Genomic DNA, 14,531 nt, shown 5'->3' on the forward strand with positions numbered 1-14,531 from the left:
TAAAACAGAAAGTATTTATTTTATGTCTCATGAGATATATATATATGTGTATGTATGTATGTACGTGTGTGTGAACTGAAATTGTACATGCGACTTTTATAATAAATAATGACTAAAATATGAGACTACATTTACGCGACGAGGAACGTTCAAAATATTGAACTTGTGTATATTTTAACAACCATCATTTCGAAAACGTAAAATTATCCGGATAAACGCGTATACAATACAACGTTTTCAACAGCTGAATCACTAATTTGTAAATTCAATAGCCAATGGTATACGATTACATTTCGTCCTCCATTACTGAACATAATTTGATTTGATAAAATGCGCCAAAATATGTAAAACACACTTAAGCTGAAGAGATTTGTCTTAATCTCTGGATATTTCGTAATACTTGTTACTTATCAAGCTCTCGTCTCGTTGCATGTGAGCAGGCTTAATGAAATGTTTCGCTAAATTTTCTTAAGTATTCAAGGGCTACCCTTGCCGTCTCTAGTAACCTGCGTTCCGGTAATGTGAATTCGCTGTCACCGGTTTTCCATGTAATGACTTAACCGTAATAAGATGAAACTCGACATTATAAACCAACTGGCAGGAATGGACGCCAGCATGCAGTATCGTTCATCTGAAACATCAAGCAGACGATAAAAACGTATGTATTACGTATAAGACTGCATTGAAGGTTATAAGGTAAAACTAGGGAAAGATAAAAGTGATACCGCTGATACGTAATATGTACACTTAGCACATATAATCATTCGGGTATATATAAAATATTAACTCCGTAGATTTATGAAAAAATAATGTTAAATTTACAATTGTTGAATATCCGACTTCTCTGATATCGCAGAATAATATGATTCTCGACCCAACAGATCGATATAATTAACATACGGGAAACATATATGTAGGTACTCAGACAACATAATATTTGCAAGACGTCTTATGTCCTGATTTTTACGATATGTTGTCTGGATATCTCTGGATTTCCATAAAACTATGAAGCACAGATACATAAACGACAGACTCAAAATATTTGTTTAAACTTAATTATACGAATAGTACGTATACATACATGTAAAGACGAACACATGCGCACTTGATAGAACGTTGTAAAAACGTTGAACACTCCGGAACACATTAAGATATAGATGAAGGAAAAAATATAAATCAGTTTTTATTTACAAGGTAGGAAGATGCGCGTGTTCAAAATCGGATAGACATAGAAACATAGAAACAATAACAGGAAGTAAACCAAAGAACTAAAGAAAGACAGAACACCAGTACTAGTAAGCATTCACAGAATACATAACAAACACGTGAAAATTGTTAACAGCAAAAAAGGAAAGTTACCTAGAGCATAACTCTTTTTTTTTTATTCACTTATTTTCCAGAAATTTGCCTCTGGTAAATTCTACGTCTACTTTCCACATGCACACACACACGCATACATATAAATTATAAATATACAACTTGTTTTTTATTTACAAATACACAAGCGAACGTATTTACATAGCGGGACGTCAGATATTTCGGGCTTCAATTGGTTGACGGTTTTAAATTTACCTGTCATTTGGTCGGACATCTTCACCGCCGCCCAACCGAGGCTTCTCTCCACTGCCATTTTCCATTTCTTATACCTCGCGTCTCTCTCTACAGGATACGAGAACAGTGATACGTAAAAAGTTCATTGCTTAAATTTACAGGAATTTTAAATGTCAAGAGATTCAAGCCGTTTTTTGTTTATCGAACGTTAATTGCCAATGAGAGACGCGACGTGATCGATTTGAACTATGTGGAGCTGTTTGCACGTAGTGACGCGAGTGTGCTGCAAATTACATTGACTTCGGAGACTCATGTCACTTCCCAAACGAATGATTCGTTTATACCTTCCGGCGTGGTAGTCGGGAGGAAAGTATCAGTTGGCACTGTTTCTACGTCCTCGCCTTCCAGCTCCCAAACGTCTATTCCTTCGGCGTGTCCGGCGGCCATCGCCACACCCAACGCCGTGATGTCGGGCATAGTTGACCTAACTGCGCGTGTGAACAGAAGTTTGCGATTAACCATTTCTAGAAGCACGACAAAAATTGACAAGAAATATCGCCGTTATCGGATGCTTCATCTTCTCTTCTATCTCATGTGAGATGCGAGATTGTCACGTCCGGTATTACTCACATACTGGTGCGCCGCATAGGTCGGCTTGCAATTGCATAAGGAGATTGTTGGTTGACATTTTTCCGTCCGTGTTTAACTTCGTCAGGGGAAATCCGCAATCTTTGTACATAGCTTCGAGGATGTCCCTGGTTTGAAAGCAAACCGCTTCTAGGGACGCCCTAATAATGTGTTGCTTCGTAGTGAATGCGGTGAGTCCACAAATTATCCTGAAAAGAAAGGATACGTCGAATATCCCGCAAACATTTATCTATCCATCAAATATCCACACACATACACACACACAAACATCGTTAACCTATTAGATTCTTCCATCAAACGAAACGTTTTCAATGGGTAAACTAAACGTTGTAGTTTCTCACAATAAGGAAGGTACATGTTTAGTTATTCAGACTCCATTGAGTAATAATTATTCTATTACAAAAGTAAACTGACCCCCTCGCATCCTTCCTCCAGTAAGGTGCATATAATCCCGTGAAGGCTGGCACAAAGTAAACGTCGCCGGTACTGAAAACACTTTGCGCCAGATGTTCACTTTCGTGAACGTCTTTTATGAGCTTCATATTGTCCCGTAACCACTTGATGGCGGCACCCGCAACCGCGACCGAACCTTCCAAAGCGTAAACAGCTGGGTTATTCGGACCCAATTGATACGCGACGGTCGTGACTAATCCATGAGAAGAGTATACCCTCTGAAAGAAAGTGTTAATCAGGCATTACCGAGAAAAAAAGGATATGATCTCTTTTTAGATGACGACCTCAGATATTTCTTGAATAATGCATTTTGAAGAAAAAGGTTTCAGACGAAGGTTGTAGGGTTTAAAGGGGGACCTAAAAAAGTGTCTTCGACTTTATTGTATAGTCAATAATCGAAGGTCGTTTCAAAGTGAACTTTATTTTCTTGAATAGAATTATAGGTTTTTTTTTTAGCAGAATTCGATTTTTTTGTTTATTGTACGTATAAAAGTGCAATAAAGTGATCGAAAAGTAAATACTTTTCTATTTTTCAGTATAAGATATTAAATATCTCATAAAATATTCACTTTTCGATGACATCACTTTAATATTTTGGTACATAGAATGACCGGTGGAATTAATCGCTGTAAGAAAACTTAGAGAAACCTTAAATGAATTTATTCCATTTTGTAAACACATCGATGCACCAATGATTAATATCAGTAATAGATTTCTCTCACATTATTATGTAAAAAAGTATGATGTTATCGAAAATGGTAAGGCGGTGTCACCGAAAAGTGAATATTTTATGAGATATTTCCAATATTTTTTAAAATGGAAAATATAAAAAGAAAAAGTAAAATATTCCGAAAGGTATTAACTTTTCAATGATCTTACCTTAGTACTTTTATACGCAGAATGAATAGAAGGATCGATTTGTGTTAAAAAAACTATACGCTCCCATTAAACAAAAAAATAACGTTAACGTTAAAATGACCTTGAAAAAAAAACGGCAGTTCAAGGTCATTTTTCGCTAATCTTATCTTAGGATCTTTATACTATACTGTGCAATAAACAAAGGATTCGAAAAATGANTTATATGATTCTATTTAAAAAATAAAATTGACCTTGAAATGACATCGAATTATTGACTATACAACGAAGACACTTTTTTATGTCCCCCTCAAAATCCTACAACTTTCGTCTGGAATATTTTTCTTTAAAATACATTGTTCAAGAGATATTTGAGGTCGCCATTTAAAATGGGACATTCTGATAAGAATAATATGTAGGATATTTTATATGACATACTGTACTTAAGGATTATATTTATGATATAAATTGGAATACATAAAATATTCTATATACATGGATCCAATTTGAAACAGTTACTCTACAATGGTTTAAATTTTATAATTGACAACACACATTTTTGGAATATTTTTTCATTAATAATGAAAAATAAAAAAGAAAACAAAGATTATATGAATTGTTTGAAATGATGCTCTTCAATAATACACGATGCAATCTAAAATAGATTGAGTAGCCGCACAAAGATGATAATTGTTTCTTATTTGTTCACACGCATCATTAATACGCAGTATTAATTCAGCTCGAGTATTCACTTTTCTTTTCGTATACTAAACTTCTGATCTTTCGTTTTTGTTTCATTTTCTACTTTTATTGAAAAAATATTCAAAAAATGGTATATAATCCTTTATAAACTTTAAATTTTCAATACTTGGAGATAGATAGTTGTTTCGAATTGAATCCACGTTCATACATTTTTTATTTCAATTTATATGGGAAATATGCTCTTTCAGTTTGTCAGTACGTCATGTGTGTGTATGTGTGCGCGTGTGTATATATGTGTGTAATATCCTGTATATAACAATAGTACTTACAGTATGCCCGGTATTACAAAGTAAGAAGCAACCACTCCTGTACGTATTTTTCGCTTGTCCTTTCTTTAAGCAATTCTGCCCGACTAAGGCCGATTGTTGATTTCCTAGAATCTAGCGGAAGAGAAAAAGGCGCGATAGAAGACGAGCGATTTCATTTTTCTCCTCTTTGTATCATTCGCCGTCGAAAATAACATCGAACTTTTTACGTACACCGGATATAGGAATGCCAGTCAACGGACCGTTCGAGATCTTGCCGTATATCTCCGAGCTGCTTCTGATCTCCGGCAGTATCTGCATAGGAATGTCGAAATATCTGCATAACGTGGGATCCCAAGAGAGAGTTTCTATATTCATTAACATCGTCCTCGACGCGTTCGTTACGTCGGTGATATACAGTCCACCGTCCTTGCCACCCGTTAAATTCTGCAAAAAGTTATCAGTTTAGAATCCCGAGTCGTTTTGCATCGCAATACGCAAGCCGGCCTCTCTTCTCGTCGTATCGAAGGATAAAGCGGGATATATGCGTGCTGATTCCGCAACTCGGTTATTAACTCGATAAGTATCAACCGGTAATTCCCGCAACGATGATACACACGTCAGATTATTTATTCGTATGATACTCTTACTCGGATCATCACAACGAGTGCGTCTCAACGACGTGAAAAGGAGCTAATCGGATAATCAGCAGCTGTCATTTAAGCGGCACCAGTTAACGCGCTAATTAAGCAAGAACCTACTCAAGCGAAATTTAATTCCTATTGATAAACCGAGGTTGCGGCAGCACGGAGAGAGCCGGCGAGAGATTTAGTCCTCAGAGTGTACGCCTCTCTGTGAGGCCTTCCTGTCGCTCACCCAAACGATCCATGTATCCACCGTCCCCACTTTACATCGCTTCTCGCGCATCGCCTTCCTCACCGCCGGCACGTGTTCCTTCAGCCAACGAATCTTCAAAGCTGAGAAGTACGGGCTCACGGGCAGACCGCAGAGAGGTTTCAGGTGATTCTTGCTCTTGTCCGGGAATTTCGCGATAATCTGGTCCACGATCGAGTCGGTTCTGATGTCGGACCACACTGCGAAATCAATCGTAATTCAGGATTTCTGTTCCCGTGCACGCCCGAATACACGAAGCGTAATGACTGCAATTCCACATCATTCTCAAGCATATTCCGATCACGTAACTGTTAACGACAGTGTCGTTGCGCAACGCAAATACGTAACAATATTGGCAAGTCGTTAGAAGTTATAGAATCGGCCCGTGGGATATTAAAAAAAATGTTCCCTCCGAAAAAAATTAGAAAAAAAAACAACACGGGTCGGTTTCTAGTCGAGATAAAATTCAGTTCTCAAATTCTCAAATTCTCAAATTCAATTTCTCCGACGAGTGGATGCACGCCCATTGAAACGGGGAGCCTCGACTCACCTATGGCGTTGTAGAGCGGATCGCCCGTATTCGCGTCCCATGCTATCGTGGTCTCCCTCTGATTCGTAATACCCACTGTAACAATCTCGTCGATCTTCATCCCGAGCACATCGAATTTGCGAATCACTTCCTTGACGCAGGCTTTCACTGCGAAAAGGATCTCCTTGGGATCCTGCTCCATCCATCCCTCCTGCGGACTGATCTGCTCAATGTCGATCTGATGCGACGCGATCTCCGCGACGTGCTTCGCATTGAACACCTGCAAACGCAATTCTCAATTTGAAGCAACAACGGCAACCGTTAACGATTGGTTGCGGGAGAGTGGCTTTAATAATTCTCCCTTCGCTCGTTTACACATTTCGCAAATACGAATTTTAATTTATTTTCAATCCTATTTCACTTCATTTCGCGACTTATAATAGCTTGAAAGCCCGAAAATAATACGCACGTGTCCGGAGATAATTACGCGTCACTTCGAATTTTAATTAAAATTAATAACAATTAATGAATTAACACAGTCGTATTTTCAAGCCGCTTTAGTAGCCGGAGGCTTCGGAAATCCGTGCCTTGCAGAAATACGGCGTGCTCACCGTTATTTGTTACTCTCGATTGTAGTCACGGTTCTCGCAATCTGTGTTTATTGCCACGTATAAACGTGAATTAGAACGCAGCCGACGCTTTAGCAGCGAATAGTTACATGCATAATTAACACCGTCTTTCCGTTCTCGATTGTTTTATCGCGCTGATAATCGCGAAATTACGGCAAACATGCCGACGAATTTCGACAAATATTTCGAAACGTGGAAAATTATGATAGCGATAACGCGATAACGCGATAACGATATCCGGACAACCGTCTCGCGATAATCTCACCACAAAGCGAACGGTCCGCGTGCCAACGTCGATGACGCCAACCGAGGGCCCCGTTTTCTTCACCGGGTTCGACATTGTATCTGAAAAGGAAAACACATATCGTGGTTATTTAATATCCAGCCTGGTGGGAGGCGTGCGAAAGTTTGATGATTTTGCGCACACCTGACAAAACAACTATGTCTGAGTCTTAAGAAGAGACTTGGCGTACCGAATGAACAGCGAGGAAGAAGGAGAAAGACAAAGAAATGTACATTGTATGTGATTATACTGAGAAAAAAACTGAAACATAAAAAAATATTTATCCGGTGAGTACTGTTATTTTAACATAACTTAAATCCAAGTTCTTTTATTTAAATAGAATAAACAATTGCTTCCATAAATGGTCGCGGATTTGAGAAAATCTATATTTTCTTTCATTCGGAATGAAGTTTTTCTCAGTGTAAAAATATATGTTAATATATAATATATGTTAATACAAATAAATATGTTATCAGTGTCCGTCGAATAAATATTTTTATTCTTAGATTTTTTCTCTCAATATATATATTGCAGAATAGATAGAGAAATAATACAAAATAATTTAAGAGGATAGAGAGACGCGTGTTATACACATTTGATCCGAGAGTTTGATTTCGTGTTCGGAGCTCAATTCGGCGCGTCCTATTCAGTCGAAGTCACAAACATACTTTTCTCGCCAAGTTCGTGCGGACCCTCGAAGCAAAGTTTAACGTTTCAGTTCCATCTGCGAGCAAGAAGAGGGGAGGGGGGGGGGAGAGAGACATAAAGTCTCCCTGGCTGGACTCGCGTTCTTCCCGCGTATCACACGTGCGCCGCACTCATCCCTGCGTACATTGTTTTCACGATCTCTCGTCAAATTCGGCAAACTTTTCGACCGCACGCGCGGGAAGAGACGCGTCACGAGCCGCAATCACCAGTGCCAGCTTTCTCAAAACGGTTTACGTCGAACATGCCAAGAACCCCATTCGTTCCACGGGAAGGCTCACCATCCCCCTCCTTCGTCTTTTTTTATTCCCCCTCTTTTTCTCAACGTCGCAGCGCTATATCGCATTCAATCGAAATAATCGAATAAACTCGCGATAACGCAACACATGCGTAGCATACACGTCACATTATCGCCAAATTAATTTTTTTCTCACCGTCTGTCGTAAAATGGTCTGAACACTTTTTTCTCCAATACAGTTGTTCGGAACACGACCGATGGCCCGATGAGGGAACTTATCTTCCGTCGGAATTGATCGAAAAACAAGTTTCCTCATCGGGCCGTCGTCATCAGCCACGTTCCGAATTTCATAGAAGGAAAAAAGGACAAAAGTGTTCGGACAATTTTGAAATCCAGTGTATCGTTGCCCCTTGATATTTCGCCACTGATGATTTCATATCATGCATATGTGACGCTGATCCCGAGTCTGAGATTTTGCGACGCCTTTGCGCAAGCGTCTAAATTCACGTGGCCGCCTTGAATTTTCGACCCACGGTAAGTAGCCGCGATGAAATAAAGGAAACAAGGTATACATACAGTCAGTCACGAAAAGCTTGCAACACATTTTCTTTTTATAAGTTTCTAAACGCATCTCGTGTCCAATGAGAGAAATTGTTTCTCAGTAATTCTCAGGAGGTAGATCTCCCTATTGGATATACGAGATGCGCATCGAACAAAAAGGGAAAACCTTCTTGCAACTGATCGCATAATTTTAAGGCAGATGAGTGAACCGTTTTCTTAGGAACCTTTTTAAATTTTAGCCGCATATTGACGGAAATGTGATTTATACGTATGTAAAATTAGAAAATGATTGATGGAAGCTGAGATATTCGCAACTAAACTTGAGACATTTTTCGTACGTATTCCTTGAAATTAGCGTCCTTTTTTTTTTACTTCTACTTTTAATTTCTTTTAAACCGTATTTAGAATTTTAAAGAAAAACTATTACTAATATTACGGATTAATATAAAGATATTATATAAAAATTTCGGAATTATTGGCCATTTTGTTTTGAAAATAAAGCCATGGGAAATTTACAATTTAAAATAATACCTGCGATGTACACATATTATATACATATATTTAAATATTTATATACCACTTTCTATTATATGTGCACTTCTATTAGCTGGCTCTATCAGCTCAACTGACGTATAAATAAAGCATTAATAAGAAGAATAAAAAATAAATAATATCTCTGTGTTTATAATATTGTATATATATATATATATTTCTTTTAATTTTGCACTCAATTAATATTTATTTAGATAGTTAAATAAAGTTGTGAGAAAATATTTTTTTCTCCAATAAATATTAAACTTATGTAGGAGCTTCTTAATATCTTCACTGAAAATGCCGCACCCTATGGATCAATCGCCTTCATTTCGAAGATTAAAAAAGATTGGGAGATATCTAGCGATGAGAGAAATAAACATCGAATCGACATCAAATTAACGTTAAATTGATGTCGAAACAATCGAAATTATATCGAATTGACGTCGATTTCGACGACGATGATTCGATGAGCCATTTCTCGCTTTTCCTTGGACAGAATTTACGAAAATACATTGTCTTCGCACGCTGTTCGACACGATCGTGCTTCTCTCTCTTTCTCTCTCTCTCTCTCTCTCTCAATCATATCGACAAAGATCGTCAACAGGGATTACCTTCTTGGCCACGATTAAACGGATAACGCGATATCTCGCGTCTATCGGGAAATATTCGAACGAAAAACTTTCCTCCTCCTTATCGTCGCTTATCGTCGCTTACGTAACATTTTCGCGGAAGTGGAGTTTCCGCTACTTTTTCGATGAAACGGAGGAACGATCTCCGCTTGCGACGTAGAATGTCACCAAGCGTGATATTAAGCGGCGAAAGCCGGTACATTATGCAACAAAATCGTTGCGCGCGTTAATCTCTGGCTGCCGATAAAATGACTTTTGGAATGAATCTTTTTACGGACGCGTCGTTGGAAAATCCTGAATATCCCGAATTGACGATGACACAAGCCGGATAAGATGGGACATCGCGATAACGTCCAAATGACTTTATAGTGACGAGAAAATGATCGAATCGTGGATCGGGAAGCGAATTTCCACAGTCATTCTCTCGTCATTTGGACGTTCTTTTCGTGATTCTCTATTCCGTCCGGGTTCCAGGGTAGAACAGGAAATCGTGACAACGGTCCAGACGATCTTACAACGGGGGATGCGATCGGAATCGTGATCGTAGAGCGAGTTTTCATAGTCGCCACTTCGCCGTTTGAACGGCGTCATCGTGTGATTTCCTATCCTATCTGAGACCCAGGCAAAACAGGAAATTACGATAACGACTTCGTAACGACGAGAAAACGATCGAATTGCGATCGTAGGACAAGTTTTCATCGTCACTTTGTGTAGGATAGAAAAATTCACTCTCACATCATCGTGATTTTCTGTTTTTACACGAAGAAAACAAGATTAGCCGAATTGATGTGACAATTAAGCCGTTTTGACCGAAGGAAACGAGAATTCTGGTCCCAAGAATAGAATTTAGTTCGTAGGAACTAAAGATTCCGTTTATCCTTGAAACGAAAACACGCTCTGTTCATTGATCGTCACATTTATCCAACTGATCTTACTTCTCTGTGTATCCGGCAAAGATTACATTTCGAAAAGAGAGAGAGAGAAAGCTCTTCTGTTCGCCATCTCTCTCCCGGTAACGCGATTCCCCGAGTGTCTCCTCGAGTTGCGGATCCAAAAACGATTTCTGGGAACGAACTCTCCTTCAACTCGCGTGCTATGCGTTACATATGCATAATCGGTTCGACATCGTCGTCGGGCGAGTCGCTTGCCAACTATGAACGATGTCGAGTGCGATACACGCGCGCGTTTGCCGCCTGTCATGCGCAATACCGCTCGACCTGACTTTCACGACGAACGCTCAGACGCGTAATATTAATAATTCTTATCCGTCTCTTCCCGACGGGAGAACATTGTACGCGCTCGTCTCCGTGATCGCCTTTCTTCGTCCGTTTCTTACAGGAACACATTTTCGCGTCTTCACGCATCTTACTTAACGCTCTCGCGCCGCGTTGATTTCAGCCTCGCGGCCGGCACTGAAGTTTCGGCCTGAAGAAAAATCACCCCCGCACGACTTACCCGGCCGATCCGATTTTCGCGAATGCGATGCAATTACTTCCGTTACTCGAGACCGACGAGGCGTTTTTTTTTCCTTTTTTTTCCCCCCCATACACGGAACCACCTGTCACGTTCGAACGTTCCACGCGTGTATGTCCGATTCAGCGCGAATCGCATCCGAGAGAGCAGACTGCCTCCTTCTCTCTCACCTGCATTCTTGTAGGAGTAATACTTGAAAATACTGGTTCTCCGACCGGTCTCCGACTGCTCCATCTCTAACGGCACCCTCGGGCTTTCCAGGGAGCCTTCCGGCGCGCCCCGCTCGCTCGTGGCCGCCCTGGCAGCTTCGTTCCTCACGTCCTCCGTCGCATTTCCATTCGGATCCTCGCGCTCCATGAGTCAACGGTGCGCCGTGTTCGGTCCCGATTACCGCGCGCGGACACGCGGGGTTTACGGGTCTCGCGGCTCTTCGCTCTCCTCCGGTGCGCGCGAGCGAGTGAGAATTCCGCTTCTTCGCCGGTGACACGCGTCGTTCGAAAATCCTGAGGAAACAACGAGATTACCACTGAGAACTGCCGCGCTAATCGAACATTTAACATAAGCGCGCCACGCACGCTCGTTCGACGGAATGCGAGAACCTCCGGCCGACCTGTCCGGTCTCGCCGTCGCCGCCGCCACTCCCCGCGCTCCGCCGCTTTTTTCCGCGTACTTACTATTGCGTACTCGCGACCGATCTCTCGTATCGTGCTCGCACTGCCTGAGAGCCCAAATTAGCCGTATATAACCGTACGATGCCGACGGTGTTCGCCGGTGTCTAGATCAAATTATCTAATCATCCAGATGAATAAATAGATCACCTTTGTAATAAATAGATCATTCTTTATCTAGATGGGAGAAATGCAAAATATATGCATCTTCATCTTAGATAAGGGAACCTGTTATCTTATCTAAAAATGATCTGAAATCATGTGGCCCAGATTTTGAACTCACTTTTTGATCAAATGAATGAAATAATATGGACCTATGCGTTAAGCCCGTATCAGACCCGGGATTAGAAATTAGATTTCAACGAATCGACAAATTTCGGCTTTGTTTCCTTCGGTCTATTCTTTTTAGTTGCGCCGCTGAACTGGTACGATTAAAAAGGACAGACTTGTTTCAAATCGATCGATCCGCTTTAAGTCTGTATCAAATTGTCGACTGTGAGTGAACAGTCAATGATTATTGGTCTCTTTTGTTAGATCCTTAAATTTAGAGCGATTACGTTAACGAATTACTTCACCGTTGTGCAATTTTATGATCTGCGTAATTTTTATTATAAATTTTTATAGTCTTTTGTGAAAACAATATCGTCTAAAAAGTTATCTAGATAAGTTGCGCTATTTATTTTATCTTTCATCTACATTAATCAAAAGCAAAATCATCTCCATCTCATCTAAGATGCATTTTTCGGATGGCGAATTTGAAATCATCTAAGGTAAACACTGGATATCGACGACCTTTCTCATCCTACTGAACTTGTAGTCGCGCCCGATCGCGATTCGTTCACGTTTTATTCAAATACACGTCGCGTCGTCTGCTCGTGACTCAGGAAAAATCGCTCGTCGATAGAACAGTTTTACTCATGAGAATACAATGCCGTGAAAGTGAACAATATTGTCGTACCTGCTCGACGACGAAAAGGTCGCGACATTTATTCCCCGACAAGTTTCTCGCATTCGTGTCCAATGAGAGCGCGTTTTTCTCCCGAGAATTCCCGGATTATAGGCTTTATACCGAGTACATTTTTGAAGTTTGCCGAAGTGTCCGTAATCATTCTCCCATCTACTGTACTTCGCGAAACTCGAAGTATAAAGCATACGAAGTGTTAGTAATAAACAAACAAAGACCTTCGACACGGTGCAATACGTAACGTGATTAGCGTATTCTCGATAAAAACATTCTATTATATGTTGATCTGGCGTATTTCGCATATTTTGAATACGCTAAGTTCGAATACGCTAAGTTGTCACCGCTTAAGACGATCCGGCGTGTATTATAAAACTCATTATTCTTGAAAGCGACCTTTGTCAGTTTCAGATCTGTTGAAATTTGGACTTTGAGATCGAATACGTGTAGGTACGTGTATCATGATATACTAACGTCACACGCGAATACTAGTAAAGCTCATCGACAGTGATTATTCATGACTAATACATATCGGGTGTTCGACGATAAGCGTATTTGGACTATACATCCTGTCGGAAACTGAAATTCTATCTTTCTACGACGGATGTGTTGAAATTGGTTGCGCCCAGCGAAACATTCATTTTCCAACTGTTGAAAGTTTTCTGTGCTGAGATTGGATTATTCCTTTAGATCTGAAAGAACAATCCAATCTTAGCTAAGAAAACTTCCAACAGTTACAAAATAAACCCTCGGTTAATGAACGTGACTATTGTATTTGTCAATTCTACGTTCTTCCAGTTCAAAGTGTAGTTTTGTTAGTAAAGAAATTACCGTAAAAAGTAATGACGGTAAGAAAATTTTGTAAATATATTAAATGATGTATATAATTTAAAAATACTATACTATATATATAATTTAAAAGTATTATACCATGCTGAATAAGAAAATGCATTCTAGTTCTTTCCATTGGTTTAAATTTAAAAACAGTTATTTAATATGCGCGCGTACATATATGAAATTGCTAGCAGTACAATTTCTACAAGCCTATCTCCGTGTAAAACTCGAAGAAACGCCGATGCATTTTAAATTGTACAGTTAGAGTCAAGTTTTTATAGAAAAGAAAGTACAATTTTATTCCGGTTTTCGCTAAGAATAATATCATCTGTGATTCTTGAAATGGATTTATTACTAAGTAAATTGCACTTTGTTCCCTCGCGTCACGATCGTTTTATAAATGATGCATCACTCAATGGAGAACAAAAAATACAACCGTCCGTTGAATAAATATTTACATCAAACTTCTCGTGTCGCCTGTCCATCAATCTATCGTGACTTCGAGAGATCTGTCGTTCTTTACATTAAAATAACATTTAATAAAATTGCGGACAATTGTATATTTTTCGAGAAAATTCAGACTAGTTGAGACAGAGATTGAAGATGTGAATATCAAAATTTACATATATATAAATAATAAAAAATAATTAAAGAGAAAACGATAAAAAAAAAGATTATTAAAAGATCACCAAAGTTAATTAAATCATGAAAAGGAAGATCCCGCTGATTTCGGCAAAAAGATAGTCGTCGTCACTTCCACAGTAGATTTCAGCAAGGACAAGTTCGATTCGATACACGCGGTTTTAGCGGTACGTGAGTACTAGACATGATGTGGTCTGTAAATAGGCCGCATGATGCGTAGGTTTTTTCCCGGGAAGCATCGGACTACCCGATAGTACCTGCTGCGATTCCTCCTTATATACTAACTGCTCAATACCCAGGTACCATCGAGAAACCTCGAAGTTACACACCCCTGTCGTTCGCTCAGTTTCGACCTCCCGGTGATCGCTCAGACGCGACATGAGATCCCTTACCGCAGCTATCTCACGCATCAGCCGAAATCCGAGCGGGATGTTTTT

General features: G+C 39.7%; 1 protein-coding gene across 3 annotated transcripts in view; it reads right to left on the reverse strand.

Annotated features, from left to right (window-relative positions):
- LOC106751802 (glycerol kinase) overlaps nucleotides 1-14,531 on the reverse strand; it is a 15,207-nt gene continuing 676 nt past the window's right edge. For 2 of the 3 annotated variants that reach the window (XM_014632962.1, XM_014632961.1), the window contains exons 2-12: nucleotides 11,160-11,492; nucleotides 6,832-6,911; nucleotides 5,959-6,217; nucleotides 5,391-5,608; nucleotides 4,749-4,961; nucleotides 4,539-4,649; nucleotides 2,614-2,870; nucleotides 2,182-2,387; nucleotides 1,896-2,039; nucleotides 1,573-1,659; nucleotides 1-631 (exon numbers count right to left, since the gene is read on the reverse strand). In XM_014632962.1, coding sequence (XP_014488448.1) covers nucleotides 534-631; nucleotides 1,573-1,659; nucleotides 1,896-2,039; nucleotides 2,182-2,387; nucleotides 2,614-2,870; nucleotides 4,539-4,649; nucleotides 4,749-4,961; nucleotides 5,391-5,608; nucleotides 5,959-6,217; nucleotides 6,832-6,911; nucleotides 11,160-11,346 — 1,860 coding nt within the window. In that variant the 5' untranslated portion in view covers nucleotides 11,347-11,492 and the 3' untranslated portion in view covers nucleotides 1-533. Of the gene's footprint in view, nucleotides 632-1,572; nucleotides 1,660-1,895; nucleotides 2,040-2,181; nucleotides 2,388-2,613; nucleotides 2,871-4,538; nucleotides 4,650-4,748; nucleotides 4,962-5,390; nucleotides 5,609-5,958; nucleotides 6,218-6,831; nucleotides 6,912-11,159; nucleotides 11,493-11,564; nucleotides 11,625-14,531 lie in introns of those variants that run through there. The other variant, XM_014632964.1, reaches the window with a different exon arrangement.

Source organism: Dinoponera quadriceps, unplaced genomic scaffold (genome assembly GCF_001313825.1).
Source record: "Dinoponera quadriceps isolate SergipeBrazil2010 unplaced genomic scaffold, ASM131382v1 scaffold179, whole genome shotgun sequence".
Lineage (NCBI taxonomy): Eukaryota > Metazoa > Arthropoda > Insecta > Hymenoptera > Formicidae > Dinoponera > Dinoponera quadriceps.